The sequence below is a fragment of the Chiloscyllium punctatum genome, chromosome 10 (genome assembly GCF_047496795.1).
Source record: "Chiloscyllium punctatum isolate Juve2018m chromosome 10, sChiPun1.3, whole genome shotgun sequence".
Taxonomy (NCBI): Eukaryota; Metazoa; Chordata; class Chondrichthyes; order Orectolobiformes; family Hemiscylliidae; genus Chiloscyllium; species Chiloscyllium punctatum.
Genome location: NC_092748.1, coordinates 49,136,051 through 49,158,683, shown reverse-complemented (window position 1 = coordinate 49,158,683; position 22,633 = coordinate 49,136,051). Strand labels below are relative to the sequence as shown.

The 22,633-nt window shown below is 38.0% G+C and overlaps 1 protein-coding gene across 5 annotated transcripts in view; it reads left to right on the top strand.

Annotated features, from left to right (window-relative positions):
* itprid2 (ITPR interacting domain containing 2) overlaps window positions 1–22,633 on the top strand; it is a 155,851-nt gene that overhangs the window by 104,743 nt on the left and 28,475 nt on the right. For all 5 annotated transcript variants that reach the window (XM_072579072.1, XM_072579076.1, XM_072579077.1 and 2 more), the window contains 5 exons: window positions 5,233–5,275; window positions 5,366–5,464; window positions 7,345–7,553; window positions 10,282–11,051; window positions 13,623–13,707. In XM_072579072.1, the coding sequence (XP_072435173.1) occupies window positions 5,233–5,275; window positions 5,366–5,464; window positions 7,345–7,553; window positions 10,282–11,051; window positions 13,623–13,707 (1,206 nt within the window). The remainder of the gene's footprint in view (window positions 1–5,232; window positions 5,276–5,365; window positions 5,465–7,344; window positions 7,554–10,281; window positions 11,052–13,622; window positions 13,708–22,633) is intronic.

Genomic DNA, 22,633 nt, shown 5'->3' with positions numbered 1-22,633 from the left:
GAGGGGAAAGATATAAAAGAGACCGAAGGGCAACTTTTTCACAGAGGGTGGTACGGGTATGGAATGAGCTGCCAGAGGAAGTAGTGAGGCTGGTACAATTGCAACATTTAAGAGGCATTTGGATGGGGATATGAATAGGAAGGGTTTGGAGGGATATGGGCCGGGTGCTTGCAGGTGGGACTAGATCGGGTTGGGATATCTGGTTGGTATGGATGGGTTGGACCGAAGGGTCGGTTTCCATGCTGTACATCTCTATGATTATGATCAGCCACCAACTTGTGAAGAGCAGACTGGTGAGCTTTAGCAAATATCTCAGCCTATCACAGGCCTTGACAGTGGTGTCTTAACTCCCTTTCTTACCATCTCTCTCTCTCCAGCTCCAGGGAGGACAAAATAATGTTAATTTATTTTCTATAATTGAAAGGTTTGTTCAATGATGAACTGCTTTTAGGCTTTCATATAATATGGAAATCAAATTAAAATTGCACTTCATCTATTTAAATAAAGCAACTGAGTTTGTAAATATATTCAAACAACTTCCTGGTTTAATCATTTCTGGGAATTCCATTCAATTTCTGATTACCATTGATGCAAAGCTCAGTTAATGCCTTTGTTACCTCTCGACTCTGCTGTTGCAGCCCAACCTTGGCTGATCTCCATATTCTACTCTGTAAACGTAAGGTAATCCAAAATCTAGATTCCCATATCTTAATTGACTATCTTTCTTTACCTCAATTATCTGGTCCAGCCCCACAATCTTTCAGTCTCTCCATTGATCTAATTCTGGCCTCTTGAGTATCTCTCTGATTTTTAATGTCCCACCAGTGGTAGTTTTACTTTCAACTGCTTAGGCTCTAAGTTTTGGAATATCCTCCTTTTTACCTTTCTGCCTTTGCTTTCTCTTCAAAGATACTCCTCAGAACCCACTTCTTTGTCCAAATGTTTTGTGATCCATCCCAATAGCCTCTGATGTGGCTCAGTGGGATATTTTGTTTTATAATGCTTCTGTGAAGTGTTTTGGCATGGTTTATTATGTTACAAGTGCTCTATAAATAACACAATAATAGCACAAAATAAACATTAAGCAATGTGTTTTGCTTTGAAAAAGGGTTGAGCTGGTTTTCCAAAGTAATGTTCGAAAAGCAAGAATAAACAAATTCAGATGACTGAGACTGAGACTTGAACTTGTGGCCATTGGCAGTAGAGATTTAATTATTAGAGCTGTGCATCTGTGTTACAAATTTTGGGGAGAGGCCATTGAGGGATGTGGAAACAACAATTAAAATTTTAAAATGTTTGACTGAGAGTCAATGTAAGTCAGCATGCATGGGGTGTTAGATGAACGTGATTTGGTGTGAGTTAAGATGTAGGCAGTAAGGTTTTGAGACCTCGAGAAAAGATGTTAGAATAATCACTGATATTACAGAATTGTTTAAAATCCTCAAGCCTTAATATAGTCTGTTATAGCAAACTTAGATACTAATAAGCTTAGTTATGACTAATAGTTCAATAATCAAAAGTCAAATTAGAATGCTTTGCACTCAATTTGTATAACTTTTTACTGACCAAAAACCTTTTCAATAAGACCTGATTATTATGATTCTCATGTTCTATGGTCACATGTGTGACTTGTCTCCCCTCCCTGTTTTTGTTTGTCCCAGACTGATGAGGTCAATTTTAAGTTGACAGAGTAGTTTATTTTATTAGAAATAAGTGATATATAATTTTTTAAATTGCTCATGGAATGAAAAATAACAAAATATTCCTCTTAATAAGCCAGTCTCGCTTGCCAAGCTCGCAAATTTGTCAACATTAACGTTAAGGATGTGTCTGTAGCATTCTTAGATTGATTGAAGTGAGATTCGCATGACTGTTCTCTAAAATATTAATAAAAAGGGATCATGCTGAAAGCACTTGTGGTTCAGAAGACAGAATCAAAGCTCATTTCCCTGAAAGCACTCTATCAAGCATTGAATGAAATTGAATTAGCTTTATTGTCGTATGTGCGCAAATGAGTACAGTGAAAAGTTTACAAGTCGCCACATTACGGTACCATCTTAAGTACAGAGGTACAGATATTTGCTAAAGCTAAAATTAAGAAAGCAAAGAAATAAAAAAAAGTCCAGCATTACAGGTCAGGGGAACAAATTAGAAAAATAAAGAAGTAAAAAGTTCAGAATAGGTCTTTCCTGTCCAGTCCAGTCCAAGCTGGCACCCAGCCTCCAATAACTGAAAGAGAAACCTCCATTGCCTCACCGCTGCTGGTTCCAGACCCACCAACGAAGACGTTGCCCCACCTTTGGTGCTGTCTTTTAGTTGCTGGGCCCACCTTGCTGGTGCTACTGATTCATTGTGCTGCCACCTCCAATCTCCCATGACACTTCCATTGTTTAGATGCCCTTCTCTCCGACCATGCATCTACTCCCTACAGATACACAATTCTCTGAAAATATTGGTATGCACAAACTACTGTGCATTATTGCTTTGAATAGTAAATCTTCAGGAAAGGCTCTTCAAATTCCTAGCTACCATTTTTTTATTTTTTGGCTTCAACCATTTTGCTCTCGAGCCATATAACTACGTTGGATATCTGGAAATTAAATATTTGAATCTACATCTGGCATTATATCTGAATAAGATGTAGCTTAGAAGTAAATATATTTTCACCCTCTCTCGAAGAAGATATTATTGAATCACATTCTGCAGCTACACTTGTAACCTCTTGCAATGAGTAACAACAGCTTGCATTCTTCTTGCTGTGATCCCCCAAAGCATCTTGTAGAGGTATATTTAATAAAAAGGGTATTGAGACAAGAAAGGAAATATTTCATTCAGTGATCTGAAGCTTTTTTACAAAATGTTATGGACAATAGAGTTTAGATGGTCGGTACGGACAGGTTGGACCGAAGGGTCTGTTTGTGTGCTGTACATCTCTATGACTCTGAGCTGAAGGTTTTGTATGATGAAAGGTGGGAGGGCTCATTAAACAAGTGCTGAAATAAGTAAGTCTAGTGGAACAAGTGAGGGGAGGTGCAGGATGTTGAATAATAGAGGCAGGCAATATTGGTGATGAAAGGTGGCAAATTCAGCTTCCAATTGAATGAGTTGCCAAGGTTTTGGGCAGGCTGGTTTAGTTGAAAAAATGGCTTGGAAGGAGGATGGAATTGGTGCAAAGAGATTATTTTTATTTGATAGTTTCCCAGTGCTTAGGTGGGGTTAATCTAATGCTGAAAACAACGCAAGTAGTTTGACGTAGCATCAACAATGGAATGGTTAAGATGTGAGAGAGCTGGATTTCATAGGCAAGTATGGAAACTGACTCCAGGTTGGTCCATGATGACATGCAACACATTTTCACATGACCTTGATAATTGAGCATGTGGTTTATTCATCCTACTTATCACAATCAAATTCTTGCTTGATGTCCTATGTCATTTGATAGGGGTACACCCATATATGAGTCATGGAAAATGATTGAGCGGGAGAACTCTGCTTGTTTTTGTTTCTTTATTCAATCAACAGCCTTGAGGCTTGATGTGACACCAGAATCTCTTCCCTGCTGAAAATCCTCTAAATCCATACAGATGAAATACCTAACATGAAATCTTTATTACACTGGGTGTTACCTTAATCCCTTAAACCTTTATGTAACTGAAATATCACTGGGATTGAAGTACATTTAGAATTCAGATGGTTTACATTACATTTGTTTTCCAAATGCCACAGATTTATTAAAGATATGAAGAAATGGGAAGGAGAAGACTTATTAGAATTGTTCAGAGTATATGGCTCAGAAACATGCCATTGGCACAAGTCAGTTCAGAATTATACAGTATGAGCTTCCTCCCAACATTGCCCACACAATTGTAAGCAAAACCCTTGTATCCTTTTTATAGACTTAGCTAGAGTCTCCTTCAATGCATCTATATTATTTACCCCAGCCACTTTCTGTGGGTGTGAACTCCACACACTTGCCACTCGAACTAAAGAAGTTTCTTTTGATTTCTTCATCTGATTTGGTTACTGATCATCTTCTGTCGTTTTGCTCTTTCCTAGATGTGAACTCATTTTATCTGAGTCTACTCCAAATATATTGTTCATATTTTTTAAAACTTCTACCTATTCACCCTCAGCGCTCTCTTTTGAACAGAAAAGATCCTCAGTCAGTTTATAATTTCCTGACAGTGACAATTTTTTTCTTTTCACTCTGTTGTCTCTATATCAATTTTATAATGTGGTGTCAGGAACTGCACGCATTACTCCAATCATAGCTTCACTAGGTTTGACACAAATTTAGCACAATACCACTACTTGTCAATTCCGTACCTCTAGAAATAAATTCTAGTGCTTGGTTTCATTTGTAACCTTATTAGTTGGCATTGCTACTTTAGTGATTTCTGTATTTACACTCCCCCATACCTGTGCTCTGTATCAAGCTTAGATATCTACTTTTCAAATAATGTGCCTCCTTATTTATCTTGCCAAAGTGGCACAGACTTATTATGGCACCGAAGGAGTTCAGCCTCTTTTTTTTTAGAAAAATAATTACTTGAATGTTATAAGGGTACTCCTCTACCTTTGTGTTACTGCAGGAACATCCTGTGTAATTTAGTGTGAATGCCTTACTGAAGTTTGCAGTCATATTACACAGCCTGCCTTCCAATTTCCCAGAAGCACTCTTGGAACCCATGGCTTTCCACTGGGTATGCAAAGCCACAAATCTGTCCTTATAAGTTATCAGCAGAGGTTTACTCAATTGGTTTAACAAGTCTGCACAGAGTAAAATTTATCTATGTACCAGTTGTCTTAACTTTGTTATGTGGCCAGGTTGTTCAAAAAAGTAAGCTTTGATCTTCTGAAGTGTATGCAAAATTGAATAAACAGCAAGAAGAGGATTAGTTCTGAAGAAGTCATCAGACTCAAAATGTCAACGCTGCTTCTCTCTCACTGCTGCCAAACCTGCTGTGTTTCTCCAGCATTTTCTGTTTTTGTTTCCAGACCTGCAGCATTCACAGTACTTTTGTTTAAGTGAGAAGGATACCAGTTAAGCTATAAAGTGCGGATGAGCATGAAATAAAAGTGCTTATGGCTTATCGAGTCAAGGAGCACATAAGCAAGCAGCTATTGTTTCTAGCTTGTGAAGTTAGATATCTGCATCTATACAGCTGTTTGTTTAAATTGTAGACTTTCTGAAGACCAATAAATTTTATTATTCAAACTTTTCATCTACAGCAAAACATCTTCAGACTTGCAGTGACTCGATATCAGCAGCAAGGTTAGTATACAAATCAGGAAAAATGCTTTTGTTAATTTGCTTACTGAAGAGAACATTCAATATTTCTAATCAAACACTTATGCCTTGTAGCCATGGGACATCAGCCAAGGAAAAGCGGAAGCAGTTTTATCAAATGGGAAACAGCATGAATTCTACTGGCTCTGGCAGGAGCAATACAACTGTATCTAGGTAATCTGATATCAAATGAAGTGTAGGCTTCTAACCTTTTTTGTTGTTCACTGCATATTCCTCAGCTAATAATGTTTAACAATGTGTATTGAATTTGTACAGAAAGTATATTATAATGTAGTTCAAAAATGTCTGCATGCCTTCTACTTGAGTAAACTGTGTTATTATAAATGTACTTCCGGTTTTTAGTAAATTTGTTGAGAGTTTGGATGTGCAGCAGTTAAATGGTTGCTTTTCTTAAAAAAAAATGCAATTGTATTGCACTAAAGAAGTTATTTTTACGTCAATTTTTCATTTCCTGCCATTGTTGTGCGTGAAAATATGTTTGGCCTTGTATAAAAGGATTTACCCAGGAATTCCTAATTTTCCAGGATAAGTGGTTGGTGATTTCAGTAATGCCTTGCACTTAATTATCCACAATCTTAATTGTTTTCCACCAATCTTCTATGAACCATCCCTCCTTATTAAAATCATTAATTCTAATTCTTTCCTCAGTGTCAGCATTATGATGAAAAAAGGCTATTATGTTGATTGTTTTCTTTTTTAGAATCATCTTTATTTTTGTTGATCATTTGTATGCAATGATATGTCTCTTTGCTATTAACTATTATTATTTCACAGGCATGGCCTACAGGTCTTTTTCAGTATAGCCAACTATTATTTTTAAATCTGTTCAGTTGAAGTGTTGAAACTTTTTTTTTCTGCACTGCATACATTACATATTAATAACTTGTCATACCAGGCTAACACTCTTGCTGACTGTTAATGTGAACAATATTTTTAAGCTTGGTTGGTCAGGGTTAGAACAAAAGTACAAACATTCCTTTTAGCATTCCCTAATAATAAGGTTGTACTTTGTGTTGTCAACAGTCCCTCAAACGTATGCATTCATTAACTGGATTTCCCCAGATGGCAAACAAAACACATCAGAGAGAATTAGTGATGTGTTTCACTCTATGAAAACTCATGAAAATGTTTTAATGTACCATATTGAAATTTAAGTACATATTGAGTAAAAATACTCTTTCGTTACTCTAAATTGAAAGGTATATATCTACTGTCCCGATTGATTCAGCCTTTTGAGACATTGAGGTCTGGATTTTCATGTTGCCGTCCATGTCAGAATGGAGTCAGATGGTATTTAAAAGTATTAGATTTTAGATTAGATTAGATAACAGCTTTGAAACAGGCCATTCGGCCCAACAAGTCCACACCGGCCCGCCGAAGCGCAACCCACCCAAACCCCTACATTTACCCCTTGCCTAACACTACGGGAAATTTACCATGGCCAATTCACCTGAACAGCACATCTTTGGAGTGTGGGAGGAAACCGGAGCACCCGGAGGAAACCCACGCAGACACTGGGAGAACGTGCAAACTTCACACAGTCAGCCGCCTGAGGCGGGAATTGAACCCGGATCTCTGGCGCTGTGAGGCAGCAGTGCTAACCACTGTGCCACCGTGCTGCCCACAAAGTAGTGGGTGGGATCCAATTCCAGAATTCCTGCTCCATTGTATGGGATTTTTATAGTCCAGATAAGGATGTGGGTCCCAATCTTGACTGTGCTCACTCTGTTGTGGTCATGGACATTTCACCCCTGCCATTTCCATAAAGTTTCTTTGGTTAGGAGATAGGGTCCAGAATATCTGAGCCATGGTCTAGTATAGAATGCAAAGGAGTTCAGTGGTAGGTGAGCATTTATTACTGCATTCTAGCTGGGAAAGCCTTTGAGGCTGTACAAAAGTGCAAAGAACTATTAAACTCACAATTGACCATAAGTTTATTTTTCTGATTAGTTTGATAATTTTTGAACCTTTTTTTACTTGCTGCACTCTGTTTGCATTGAAATATTTGTTTTTTTTTAATTTTCTGTTTTCAGTGTTTCAGAATTATTGGACCTTTATGAGGAAGATCCTGAGGATGTTCTGTATAATCTTGGATTTGGAACAGATGAGCCTGACCTTGCATCTAAAATTCCATGTCGATTTTTTAATGCTGCATCATTTGCAAAAGGAATTGATTTTAAGCTATTTTTAGATGCTCAAATGCAACGTATGGAATTAGACAATCCAAATTTTGCTCTTACAAGTAGGTTTCTCTTTTTGAAAAAAAAATCAAATTGATTAATATTCTCTGTTTATTAACATTTTGCACCATAGCCTAATTGAGTAATTTAACAATTTATTCAAACATTTATTTTCTGAAGAAATAACAATGCTTCCTATTTATTTTCAAAAAAGGAAAAGCAATCTATGTTTTAACACAAATGAATCTCAATCCTGATGACTGTAAGTATTCTAAGTGGCATATCTGTTTTTGCATAGCCTTGACCCTGTTTCCACAGAGAAAACTACCAAAATGCAAGTTTGTTCCTAATTTGATGCCAGTTTGGCAGTTTCAGGTCACAAAGAAGTCACTTTACATACAAGTTATTTTGTCTCATAAAACAAACTGTAAAGAGATGCAAGAATATAGCAGATAGGAAGAGATTTTAAGAAACACACTTACATGATATAGTGCTTTCAGAATGCAAATAACATTGACCTTTCTCCAAAAGGTTGGAAGTAACTCAAATGCAAAATTTTTCTTCCTCCGTTGTAGATGCCAGGTGTCATGCTCTCTTTTGGGCAATTTGAGGCTTGTAAGTGACTAATTAATGACAACAAAGAATCCTCCTCTGACTGTGACTGGTAATCTACTAGTGGCATAGTCAGGAAGGGAAAGGGAATGGTCACAACTATGTAACTGTGGCTTCAACATTATGTTGGAGCTCCTCCTGACTAAAGCATGTCGAGATGGGCCTCCCTCCCTACCCAATGAGAAAGACCAACCCCAACGTACACCTTCATTCATTACTGTCCCTGACCCCCTGATTGTTGCAAAAAGACCCCAGCACCCACTCCAACTGCCTGGCTATCTGGTTTCCAACACTGCCTCTGTTCAAGTTTTGATTGCCATCCCAGCAGCAGCCACTGCTTCTAAAGGCCCTGACCTTGGGCAGTGACCTGTGAAATATGCTTGGGGCTTCCTGGGCAGCTGGAGATGGAATTGCCCCCAATATTTCAACTGATTAGCTTCCCCAAAAAATTCCAACAGTTGTCTTTATCTGACGCCTTGTGTATGTTACTATTGTCCTCCCTGATCTTTTATTTCAATGCTTTCAGTTAGCCTTTTGTTTTGTGGACTACTTAGATGATGAAGAATTAACTACTGACTGCACTGCTGTTAGGATAAATGTAGTGATGTTTACTAAAGAACATGGTTTTCAGATAGTTTAGAGTACAATACTCCACTCCCCTCTAGTCAAGCCTTGGACTTCACAACATTGGCTGTTAGGGACTTATGGTTTTGTCTATCGGTAAAGTTAATGGTAATGAAGAAAATGGTCAGCATGTTAATGTCTGAAGAGTTGTATGTGATTATAGAGTAGCCCCCCCCCCCAATATCAGTGATACAATCCAGCATAAAGCAATGTCTTTAGGAGCCCGAACCAATAAGGACAATCAGCATTATATGTGTATACTGTTTGCTAAACCTTACAGATATATCAAACTTGTTGTAACACTTGCCACATTACACTTCACTGATACCATCCCCATTGTTATAAAACTCTGAAAATTCCACATCCTACCATGGACAGGTTGCTAATTAATTGAAAATACCATTGAAATCTGAATGATTCTAGCCAATTTTATGTTCTTTATCATCTGGCTGTTTAATTTCCATGAGGTCTTCTATATATTTGTTGAATACACATATTTTGGTCATTTTTGTGTCCAAATAATCATTGCGATCTAAAAATGTCTTTAAATTATAGCTTATTACATAGTCTGTCAGGTTGCAAACCTCTCAGACTTGTTTTCAAAAGCCTCTAGGGCCTAACCAGTCCTTATTCTTCTAATCACCTTCAGTCCTATAACTTGGTGATTTGTGCGTACTCTAATTCTGGCCTCTTGTGTGTTCCAGCTTTAAACACTACATCATCAACAGTTTTGCCTTAAGCCACCTTTGCTGTGAGATGTGTGTTTTTGTTATTGGTCACTGTCCCTAATATCTCCTCCGTTACCAAGTGCTGAATCTTTTGATGTTTAAATGAAAGACGTTGTGACGATTTGATATTTTAAGGGTGCTGTCTACATACATTGTTACTTGACCAGAATTTCTTTACAAATATTTTTTGAAGTATTTAAGGTATAGAATTAGATTTGTTCTTATGAAATGGCAGTATGTCTGTTGCGATAACATTACATGATTTCAAGCAGTAGTGATCACTATTCATGGTTAATGTTCACCGTGACCAGGCATTATACAGTTATAGTAGTTATAAAAATTATAGATGGTACTCATGATTTGGAGATGCTGGTATTGGACTGGGGTGTACAAAGTTTTAAAAAAAAATCACACAACACCAGGCTATAGTCCAACAAGTTTAATTGGAAGCACTAGTTTTTGGAGTGCTGATCCTTAACAGATGGTTGTGGAGAATAAGAATTTATAGCACAAGTTTACAGTGGAATGTAACTAAAATTATATATTGAAAAAGACCTGGATTGTTTGTTAAGTCTCTCATCTGTTAGAATGACCATGTTGGTTTCAGTTCTTTCACTTGTAAATCGCAAAGCGTTTTTTAAAAGTTATATTCTCATGTGAATGGCACTGTCTGTCTCTGGTCTATCATTCAGATGGCATAGAGAAACTTTGTGTAGGACTGTTACAAATTTTATTGGTATTTAATCCTTCTGTGTGTTGCTGTCATATCCTAAGCTCTATCATGTGTAGTATTCTTTGTATGACAAATTCTTCCTTTCAATTACAGGCCGGTTCCGCCAGATTAAAGTTCTCACCACTGTAGCTAATGTATTCTCATCACTGTATTCTCAAGTTTCTGGTGCCCATGTGAAAAGGATTGGTAGTTCAACAGAAGACCCGGCTGCAGGTGAAGCTCCTGCAAATGGAAATGTTGCAGCCAGTAGATTAAAGAAAACCGTGTCAAAACTCAATTTGCTTGGGCCACAGCAGGTAAAAGGGACAGAAACCAGCAATCAAGCAGAATCAGCAGATACGGAAGGTTCTAAACCATCGCAGTCTCCCGGGACTAATGAAAGTATGACTGACAATGAGAAGAAAGAGGAGGTAAAGCAAAAGAAAGAAGCAAGGCTGCAGAAATGGCGTAAATTGACTGACTCTTCACTGAAGACTGTAACTGAAGAAGTGATTGGTGGAAGTGACTCTCCTTTTAATCCCTCAGAATCTGTTCCTCAGGGAAAGACATGCGACGTAACAGCTGGCCAGACATCCGTGCTGAGTGGGGCTGTGTCCACTCGAAAAGGGTCAGGGAATTATTTGAAAGAGGATAGTGGGATCTCAGATTCTGTTCTGACTGAGGACCTCCACAGTACCTCCACAGACATGGAACCTGAAGCCAACAGCGAACTGACATCTGTCCACTCCCAGGAAAGTTCAGAGATAGTGAGCACAGGACCAGTGTGTTCAACTCACAGCAAAGGGCCTACTGCAACAATTCAGCATCCATTTGTGAAAACTCTGATGGAGGAGCAGAAGGAATTCTCTTTTGATTTAGAAGAGGTGAGTTGTCACTTCAGTTTTTGTTCATCTGCCAAAAAATTTGCTTAATATGTTACTTACTAAATCAACCAATTTGCTAATGTCCTCGAGGGAAGAAAGTCTGGTTTACATGTGACTTCTGACCCACTGAACAAACCACCTTCCCCAGCAACCTCTCCCAAAACTAACCACCTGGCCCTCGTGCCTCCCTCTTGGGAAGTCACATAGCATCAAAGGTGAGCTGACATGGTGGATACAGAACTGGCTTAGTTGAAGACCAAGGGTAGCAGTGGAAGGATGCCTTTTGGAATGGAGGATTGTGACTAGTGGTGTTCCACAGGGATTGGTGCTGGGACCTTTGCTGTTTGTGATCTACGTAAATATTTGGAGGAAAACGTGGCTGGTCTACTTAGTAAGTTTGCAGATGGTACAAACATTGGTGGAGTTGCAGATAGTGAGGAGGATTGTCAGAGCATACAGCAGTTTATAGATCAGTTGAACACATGGGCAGAAAAATGGTAGCTGGAGCTTGATCTGGGCAAATGTGAGATGATGCTTTTTGGAAGGTCATGTACAGGTGGAAACAATACAGTGAATGGCAGAACCCTTAGGAGTATTGATATACAGAGGGATCTGGGTGTGCAGGTCTACAGATTAGTGACAGTGGCAACTCGGGTAGATAAGGTAGTGAAAAAGGCCTATAGCATGCTTGCCTTCGTTGGAAGGAGCATTAAGTTTAAGGATAGGCAAGTTATGCTGCAGCTTTATAGAGCTTTAGTTAGGTCACATTTGGAATATTGTGTATGTTCTGGTCACCACACTATCAAAAGAATATGCAGAAAAGGCTTACCAGGAAATTGCGTGGTATGGGGAATTTCACCTATGAAGAAAAGTTGGATAGACTGGGTTTGTTTTCACTGGAATGCAGGAGGTTGAGGGGGTGACCTGATAGAAGTTTATAAAGATTGTAAATGGAATGAATAGAGTGGAAAGTATCAGGCTTTTTCCCAGGTCGGAGGGATCAATTATTCGGGGACACCGGTTGAAGATGTAAGGGGAGTGATGCAGTTTAAAAGAGATGTGTGCGGCAAGATTCTCATACAAAGAGTGGTGAGTGCCTGGAATGCATTGCCAGAGGAGGTAGTGGAAACGGACACAATAGTAGTATTGAAGACGAATCTGGATGAACACATGGAAAGGAAGGGAATAGAGGGATATGGATCCTGTAAATGAAGTTTTAGTATGGAATTGCAAGATGTATTGTTCTTTGCTAAGTTTAATACTCCCCTGGCCCTATCCAATCATGCAACTCCTTTGGTATCAGTGAGACCTAATTGTTACCCTGGCATCCCCTTATCCTGTCTCATTAGCTCCCTGACATTACCTGATCTGACCACATATCCCGATTCACCTCAACCCACTCCATCCAAACATCTCTCCATCCATTCTCGTACTCTGTCATTCACTACCATTCAATCTGGACATGTAAACATCATACAGCGGTTAGAGTCATAAAATCCTCAAAGTCTATAGCACAGAAGAGACCTTTAGCCCATCGAGTCTGTACCTGTCATAAACAAGCACCTAACTATTCTAATCCTAGTTTCCATAGTTTCATAGCCTTCTATTCCTGTAAAAATATTTAAGCACTAATTAATTCCATTTAATTCCATGTCATGGTGCTATCAAGCCACACTTGGTGGTGCACGTTGAAGTTCCACCCAATGTTTATTCTGCACCCTTGTTGCTTTTTTCAAATGCTGTTCAACACGCAGAGGTACAAATCCAGCAACTCAGGGAATGCTGTAATTTTTGCTGCTCATGTTGGTTTTGATATCATTAGATTTCATAGATTCAGAGTCAGTGTTGAAGACCCCTGTAAAGTGCATGTAAAATATGATTTCGAGAGTATGATTGCCAGGCTATTGTTTAATCAGCCTGCAAGACAGATTTCCTAATTTTATATGTCCACAGATCTCCAGGAAGAGGACTTTTCAGGATCTAATAGGCATGGTGTGCTTGGGCAGGTATTTGGGTAGTTCAACCAGTTTTATTACTATGTTTTTCACAGTAACTTCTGGTAAATCATTTGCCTATTAGGCTATTTCAGGGAACAGTTACGAGTCAACTACATGCTGTAGGTCTACAGTCACATATAGGCTAGACAGAGTAAGGATATAGGTGAGGCAGATAGGCTTTCATAACAGACTGCTGGCTCTATAGTCACCGGGAGTGACACAACATTTTTTTCCCCAAATTAAACTAACTGGATTTATTTTCCCCAACTGCCATGTTGGAATTTGTACTTGTCTCCAGATCACGAAATCAGTAACGTAACAACTATGTTACTAAAACTGCTGTTTAACTTGGAATAGCAAAAGTATTATAAAAATATCAATTTTCAGATATTTTTGTTTAGAGTTCATGAGTTATGAATATTAACCTATTCTGAACAACTTGCAAACATGGTAAAGGATTCAAATAGCAGCAGTAGATGCTATGTCCTGTTAAGATAAGGTGGTATTTTTGCTTTTCTTCAAAATGATCTCTCTCTGTCGTATATATGGTCACACTTATACTCTTATTGAACAGGTTCAAAGCAATGAAGGTGAAGGGGTAAATGTTCCAGCAACTAGAAATCATGCTGCACAAGACAGAGTTTCAGCAGCCAGTAAAAGTAAGTAAAATTTGAAAGATTTATAAGCATTGTAGTTTTCCAGATTTAATTTGTTAAAAAGTTACATTTGTTTTGAATGTTAAGTGATTGTGACATGTAGATATTGAGAGTACATCCAATTCCATGGCACAAAGCCAATTGCAACAACACATTGGTTTGATTTAAGATACCAAAGTAAATTCATTCTGTTTTAACTTAATGGAAGTTTTCTTTTGCAACTTGTAGCTTGTGCAATATTTTGGAGTTTTATTTTTCTGCTTCTGCACCTAAGAAACATTGAGATTCACATGGGCTACACTTCTACTGCTTTTGGTATTTGGAAAAACTTCATCTTATTTAATGGTTTAATAGTAAAATATGACCATAAAGTAACAGCTTACTAACCTATTCAATATTTGTTAGCTGTGTAAATCTAGAAAGTTGGCACTTTTTGTTTTCCCCTGAATTCAGCATCTAGTAGAAAACCACATGCAGAGAATGCAATGTGCTGTAATTGTGTTCTGTCAATTTTGTGTCTTATTCAGGAAAAGTACTTTAGCAGATTTCTCTGTTTTTCTTACATTATTCTGCACATGGTAGTCATCAGGCAATTAGACTGAGTTGACCCAATAATGATGTGGTTAAAAATCTCCTTATTTACATGAACAGTAATTGTCTTCCCCTGAAATTAGTAATATTATTATTTTGTTTACATGTTATTAGGTTGTGCAGAAGTACACTATGCAGCACCATTTTCAACTTTGAGCTATGACTTTTAACTATACTATCTAGTCTGCTGTAATTGGATTGATTTTGATTAATTGGAAACAAAACTAAAACCAGCAGGTGTGTGCTGAGTTATCTGGCTACTGATTTGGATAGAAATTGCAGTTTATTAAATATCTGTAATGAAGTGAAACACCTTTCCTGCTATTTGGATGTCTGTACTGTTTGTGTAAATGAGCTATGGCATTCGTGTGAGAAGTTGCTTGCATTAAGGTTGTGAATTGAACAAATTTAGTGGAAATGTTTGCCTCCAAATAGTTTGAAGTATTTGAAAGAAAATCACCAAGTTATTTAGCTATATGAACTTTTCTCCAAACACGAAATGGGCTGAATTAATGCTGAGAAAATAGAAATAACAAATTTGCTTTAGAAAATCAGAAATTTTGCCTGATTTCTGAAGATTTCTACTGCACCAAAAGAAGGTTTAACTCCGCCACTAATCTCTTAAGGATTTGTCTTGTGACAACTGTAATGGTTTGAAAATCAATACAAAAAGAAACCATTCTTCTGTCATTCTGTTTTGTATTGTTACACAATTGTCAAGATTACTAATACCTCCATGATAAAAACCAAATTCCTGCAGATGCTGATCTACTTATTCATCTCTAGACTAATCTACTATTTAGATCAATACCTCAGTAACTTTGTATCCTTTGTAGTTTTGGCTCATCAGTGGGGGTGTTATGATATTTTGTGATTGGTACAGTTTGGGTTTCAGTATGATTCTTGGGTTTGTGACGTCAGCTGTATAGACTGCATATATCTATATAATGTATAACATACATATTCTGTTCCTAATCCTTAATGGAAACCTTTTTTATCTTTTTATAGGTGGGTCACCATTGTGCCTGTGCTAATTCTTGTAAAAATCTACCCCAATTTGACTCAATCCTCCTGCCATATAATCCTGTAATCTTTTCACTTTCAAGAAAGCATCCAGTTCCTTTCCACAAATTATTATTCTATCTGTCTATAGCACTTTCATGGATTTTTTTAAATGATGTATTCTAGCAATATAATTGAAAGGCCCTAATTGCATTGCCATACTATTGTTTTGCCATTTTTCAGTAACTATCTAGTACCGTCTAAATTTCTTGAAATGTGACTGATTTATTTGAATGAATGAGCTTTTTAAATGTTTTTGTGTGGCTACACATGTGCACTACCTTTTTAAAAGGGCTGATTTTTGTGTAGCTTGTTCAGTGGTTAGTACTGCTGCCTCACAGCACCATGGACCCAGGTTCAATTCCCGCCTCAGGTGACTCTGTGGAGTTTGTACTTTTTTCCCCGTGTCTGTTTGAGTTTCCTCCAGGCGCTCCAATTTCCAACCACAGTCCAAAGATGTGCAGGTTAGGTGAATTATCCATGCTAAATTTTCCATAGTGTTCAGGGATGTGTAGTCAAAGAAATGTAGAGTAATAGTGTAGGAAATGGGGCTGGGTGGGTTATTCTTTGGAGGGACACTGTTTGCTGCTTGTGTCAAACTAGGGAATCTATGATTCTATGAACTTCCACATTAATGCACAGTTTAGAAGGAACATTGATTGTGATCCTCAGACCCCTTTCTTGAACTGTGTGTAATTTTTACCAGGTATTCCTGAATGTCATAAATAGACCTAGTCTTTCCTAAGCCCAAATGCATGGCTTTATACTTTTTTGAAGGACATTAGCTACATCTCGTCCAGATCTCAAATTGAAATCACATGATTTTGACCTAAATTTGCAAGTGCTAAATATTTTTTAAGTCTTTGTGAAAGCTTTTATTAATATGCTGATCTAAATCATTAAGTTATAATTAATGATCAGTTCCAACAAAATTGAATTTACTCATTTCATTTTAATTACACACCAATGGAACATCTTACCTTAAAAGCATTAGTACCTCTGGTACTCGGCATTCAACAGCAATCTGAAGTTTAACTGTTGGGAAATGGAACCAAATGTTCCATCAATATTTGTTGCTGAAAGCGCGTGTTGATATCTGTGAGGGCAACCAGGCACCTGTGACTGGATTGAATAATGCAAGCAATTTGCTAAATGCCTTTAAACAATCAAAATGAGGGAAGTACCAATATAAGGAGTGGAAAGAAGTGTCAGTTAGTGCTGGTAAATTCAATACCAAGTTAGATACAGAAAGAGAAAGCTTACACTAAATAAATATAACGCCTTAGCTTTCTAATTCAACACTGCTGGTACATTATCACCTCTTCTGTTTACCTAGCTCCTTTTTAATATTTCAAGATTTTGCAACATCTAGCACAGGGAGCATTATCAGGTATGGGACCAAGCCTATCAGGAGATATTATGTTAGGTGACAAAAAGATTGGCAGAAAGGTAGGTTTTAAGGCGTGGTTTCAAAGCGAAGAATGAGCTGGGTGTTAGTCTGCACTGGTGTAGAGCTCCAGAGTGTGAGCTCTAGGGAACTGAGGAACTGGTGAACCAAAGCAAAATGGGGATAGGCAAGAGGTCAGAATTAGAAGATCCTGGATGTTGGGCGGTTTGTGGATTGGAGGAGATTGCAGAAAGAGGGATGGGTGAAGTCATGGCAGGATTTGCAATTGACGAGGAATGTAGGGCAGGGGAATAGGTTTGGATAGGAAACTCGTTGGAGAGTCAGTGTGGAATTGTTGGCCTGAATGGCCTGTTTCCACACTATAGAGATTCTATGATTCTAAGATGCAGTTTAAATGTGTGCAAATAGTGGTCAACAAGCACAGTGATGAATGAGAAATAAGCCTGCTAGAGATTAAGGCACTGGAAACAGAATATTGGATGGCCTCAAGCTCACCAAGGATAGAATGGGACCTACAGCCCAAGAGTGCATTAGGTTAGTTGAATCTAGAGGTGTTGATGATGGATGAGGGTTTCCGAAGGAGGTAAGCTGGGTGTGGGTGAGGTTAAAATAGAGAACAGAGTTTGGACAGATGACTAAAAACTGAGGCTTTACTCTTCCCAAAAATGAGTAAGAAGAAATTGCTACCCATCAAGTGCTTGATATTAGGTCAGCAGCTTGATAGTTTTAGCACCAGTGGAAGGAGTTGAGGGGTATTAATGAGGTCAAGCTGGATGTCAACAGCATAAATGTGAGAAAGTAAATCTCCACATTTATCGCAGTCACATGATTTTGATAAGTGATGTCTTGCACTACGTTAACTATCGCTACGTTTTACTCCTGCTAGAAGCCGGAAGTATGAATATGTTTCCTTTTCTTCACAAGAACCTTTGATAAGAATTAAATAATTGATACCAGAAATTGAATTATTACTTCAGCCATTGTTGGCTACTTTTGTTAGCCATTGTCTGCAATGATAGCACCTCTCAGTATGTTGTGTAACCTTGAGATTTGTTGACATTAATGCAAAGGTATTCTTGTTTAGTGACATAATTGCTTAAACCTTTTCAGAAATGATCTGATAATTGGCATGAAATTCTATATCTACTGTAATCTGCCAATAATCTTGTGCAGGCTGATGTTTTCCTACCCTAAAACATTGCATCATCTAGTAGCAGTTAGCTTTGTGGGGTTTGAGTGGCCCTTTGCTGTTGCTCATTTATTTTAGGATTGTGCTTTAATGTGTGTATCCTGATTTTTCGAGGGAGGATATTGACTTAGTTTTAATTCAAAATAAGTTTAAATGTGTAAGCGGTTCATGCATATTAGTATCAGTTGCAAATAGAAACTGATTGAAACAGTAGTTAAAATTAGCATTTGTCATTAATCCTCTACCATTTAGGTACTCCCAATTTTTAGAAAAGAATTAACTATTAGTTCCTTATTGCGTTGCTAAGAAGGAATGATGAAAGCAAATCACCATCTGCAATGGCATATAAAACTATAATTTTACAGTTTTAAATGAAAAGTAGCTAGTCCTTAAGTAATTCTAGCTCAGGATTACATTTTGACTTGATAGATTAGATTACTCACAGTGTGGAAACAGGCCCTTCGGCCCAACAAGTCCACACCGACCCACCGAAGCGCAACCCACCCAGACCCATTCCCCTACATTTACCCCTGCCCCTAACACTATGGGCAATTTAGTATGGCCAATTCACCTAACCTGCACATTTTTGGACTGAGAGGAAACCGGAGTACCCAGAGGAAACCCACACAGACACTGGGAGAATGTGCAAATTCTACACAGTCAGTCGCCTGAGGCGGGAATTGAACCTGGGTCTCTAGCGCTGTGAGGCAGCAGTGCTAACTACTGTGCCACCGTGCCGCCCACAAATGATTTTTTTTTCTGGAATAATTGCACAGGAATTCTGTATATCTATGAACATAGGAGATATAGTTAGTAAGTTTGCAGATGGCACCAAAATTGAGGTAACCTTCTTTGCTGTCCACTCTATCTCCAGAGTACAACGGGATCTTGATTAGATGGGCCAATGGGCTAAGGAGTGGCAGATGGAGTTGAATTTAGATAAATGTGAGGTGCTGCACTTTGAAAAGACAAATCAGGGCTGGACGTGTACTTTTATTGGTGAGGTCCTGGAGAGTGTTGCTGAACAAAGAGACCTTGGAGTGCATGTTCATATTCCTTGAAAGTTGAGTTGCAGGTAGATAGGATAGTGAAGAAGGCGTTTGGTATGCTTTGCATTATTGGTCAGAGCATTGAGTATAGGAGTTGGGGAGGTCATGTGGCTGTACAGGATGTCGGTTAGGCCACTTTTGGAATTGTTGTGTGCAACCCTCCTATAGAAAGGATGTTGTGAAACGTAAAAGGTTCAGAAATGATTTACAAGGATGTTGCCAGGGTTGGAGGATTTGAGCTGTCGGGAGAGGCTGAATAGGCTGGGGCTATTTTCCCTGGAGTGTTGGAGGCTGAGGGGTGACGTGAAAGAAGTTTATAAAATCATGAGGAGTATGGATAGGATAAATAGACAAGGTATTTTCTCTGGGTGGTGAAGTCCAGAACCAGAGGGCATAGGTTTAGGGTGAGAAAGGAAAGATTATAGGAGATCTAAAGGACAAATGTTTCAGAGGGTGGTGTGTGTGTGTGTGTGTGTGTGTGTGTGTGTGTGTGTGTGTGGAATGAGCTGCCAGAGGAAGTGGTGGAGGCTGCAGAGTTTACCAAACCTTGATCAAATGAATGTTCCCTTAGTCTCAATAGCCTTGTGGATACTGACACCACTTGATGAAAACAAAGAATTGCACAGCACTGTAGTTACCATTTGTGAGAAAAGGCACAGCTTATGTAGAAATGATTAAAATATTGAAAATACTTTTAAACTATGAGAGCAATCTATTTTAAATGTAATATTCAATTTGCATCTGCCTACAAACATTGAACTTGTTTTAACTGAATCTTGGGGGGAAATGTATAAAAGTGCTTCCGGTCATTTTAAATAGAGGTTTTCAGAAATAAAATGCTTTTTAAAAGTTTTTTTACTGTTTGTTGATATTTGTAGCAAGCATTTTCAACTGTATGTCTGATTTTGTCACAATATGAGAAGAGTTGGTGTATATCAATTTGTAAACTTGCAAGGAATTGCAACTCCTTAATCTTCAACATAGACAATTCCTGTGCTACCTGAATTCTTCAAAGAAATGTTAAGTGATCTAAGCTGCTGGATTCCAAACTTCTATTGTGGGGTATTGGTAGAGAGGAATGCTATATCCGCCGATTCTTCTCCCTAGTTCGATATCCTTCTCATCAATGATGGTCTCTATTAATTTCACTAAAAGTTGTTGATCTGCAAACTGATTCCTCTCCGTATCTCAAACCCCTGATTAGTGGTGAATGTATTTCTATGGGCCCTGAAATTCCTCATGCAACTCATGTAATGAGACCATATTTATATGCAAGTCTCAACAAAGGCTTATTCTATCTCGAGCAGTGTCAGCCCAAACTCATTGCTCTCACACAATGCTCATACGTATATTTTCCACTAGGAGTCATCAGTTAACAAAATCCTTTTTGCACTGATTCTCGCACTGACTGGGTGACAGTCAGGCCACTATAATCACCCATTATTAAGCTGGATTGTGTCAATTATGCCTAAAAATGTGAATTTAATTTAGGACCTAATTTCTCTAGTGATAGAACCTAAAACAAGGGGCATAATCCTCAAATAAAAATTTGGTCATACAGAACTGAAATCCGAGAGTATTTTTTCATATAGGGTTTTGAAATCTAGAATTCAATCCCTTTAAATGCTGTGAATGTTGGTGCTATTGCAATTTTCAAGACTGAGATCCACAGACTTTAATTAACTAGATACATTGAGGGACAGTGAGAGAAGGCAGGTAAATAGAATAAAGAACAATATGGTAAAGGAACTGGCCTGTCTGTACTCCAAGCCTGTGCTGCCACATTTTGCCCTTCCATACGAAAACTAAAAGAGTTGAGAACTTTTCAATCAATGTGCTTGGACATGTTATGATTTGGTTTTATTTATTATTGTCACATGTACTGGAATACAGCAAAAAGTATTGTTTTGCATGCTAACCAGACAAATCATACCTTACACACTTATATCAGGGTGAGTGAAGAGAATGCAGAATATAGTGTTACAGCTACCTCAGGGGCAAGTGGGACTCTAATCCAGAGCTTTTGGTCCAAAGTTAGTGATATTACCAGTGCACCACAAGGCCCTCTTTCAACCATGATGTAATTGAATGACAAAGTAGGCTGAAGGAACTGAGTGGCCTTTTCCCTTTCATGTATATGTCCAGTTCATGACTGAGTCAATCTCTTCTGTGAATATTGAAAAAGATTTACAACAACTTGTGTTTATATGGTTCCTTTAATGGCAAGTGTCACAAGACATTTCTTGGATATTATCAAGCAAAACTTGACTCTGACCTTTTCTGCAACCTTTTACTTTGTTTTAAGAAGTATATCTCTGGAATCTGGCCACAGAAACAAATTTAATTAATCAGCACATTGAGTTTGCATGAATTAAACTATATCGGGCCTCTGAGGAAGTTCTTAAAAGCATGGTTAATTTATAGTTGCAAGAGTAATAATGTGTACCTTTTTTAAATAGTTCTTGAATATCAGCAAAGTATTTATTTACTAAGACTGACCACACACTCTATATTGAAGCCAATATATTGTTGTGGTTCACTTTTTAGTTATTTTTATTGTATTACCAAGTGATAGATTAGATATTTGTTAAAAATGTTTTTTTGAGGTAAGCACATTTCATCTGCATTGACAAAACAGTTATCAAGCTTAAAAGTATTTATATGTTTAAATGCAGAAAACAAACAGAAAGGGAAAAATAAGTCCTGAAAAATCTGGTTCAAGAAAGACTTTTATATTTATGATTATATAAATGAGTTTGAGCAGAAAAGTTTTGAGCATAGTTTGTGCTTAGATTGCTCATGTGCCATTGGCAGAAATTTTACAATGGGATGCTCAAGTCTATATGAGCAGAAATTTCACTCATTCAATACTGATTTCATGCCTAGGATTGAAGGTGCAGTTTCCTTTATCTCTAAACAGTCAGTAAACTTAAACAGCAGGAAATCACATATTAACAAGAAGCTCTAAAAGTGTCTAAGTACACTATAGCCTTTTATAATCACTGAGTGTCAAGGAAGTGATGTTTTCAGATCTGGGGTTTGCTTGTTGTCCTGCAATTACTGGTTAGCCTTTATTTGCTTTATTGATTGTGCATTCTTTGTGTACTAAGTACATCTCAAGTTCCACATCACATCCCTGTTGACTTTAGATTAGGTCAAGCCAACCACATGCAAGATTGCTTACAGCATGAATCAGCTCATGTCAGATACTTATTCCCTACTCAATGTTTATATGTAATGAACAGCACTTTCAGCATGCAATCACTTTTTATGAAGTCTCATAATATACAGATGCTACAGTGAAAACAGATAATTTGTTTTTATGTTTCAAACTAAAGGGGTTTTCTGTTTTGGTGAAGTTTTTTGTTGTAAGAATTTGCCACCAAAATATTGAGTCCAAAAATGGAGTTGAGTTGAATTGGGTTGTGATATTGGTGTTGAGCAAAAGGCCTGTATTTAAAGAGGTCAGTGACAGGATTGCAGGAAGTTGATTTGCTGGGCCTCATTTGTTTATTATCAGTGAGCTGCAGCTACCAGTCCCTGCAAAATTTGACAGTCTTGAAAGGCTGTCCAACACCGATATCAGTTGAGGTTTGCAGGTAAAGTCCAGCAAGGCAACTGGGCTGATCG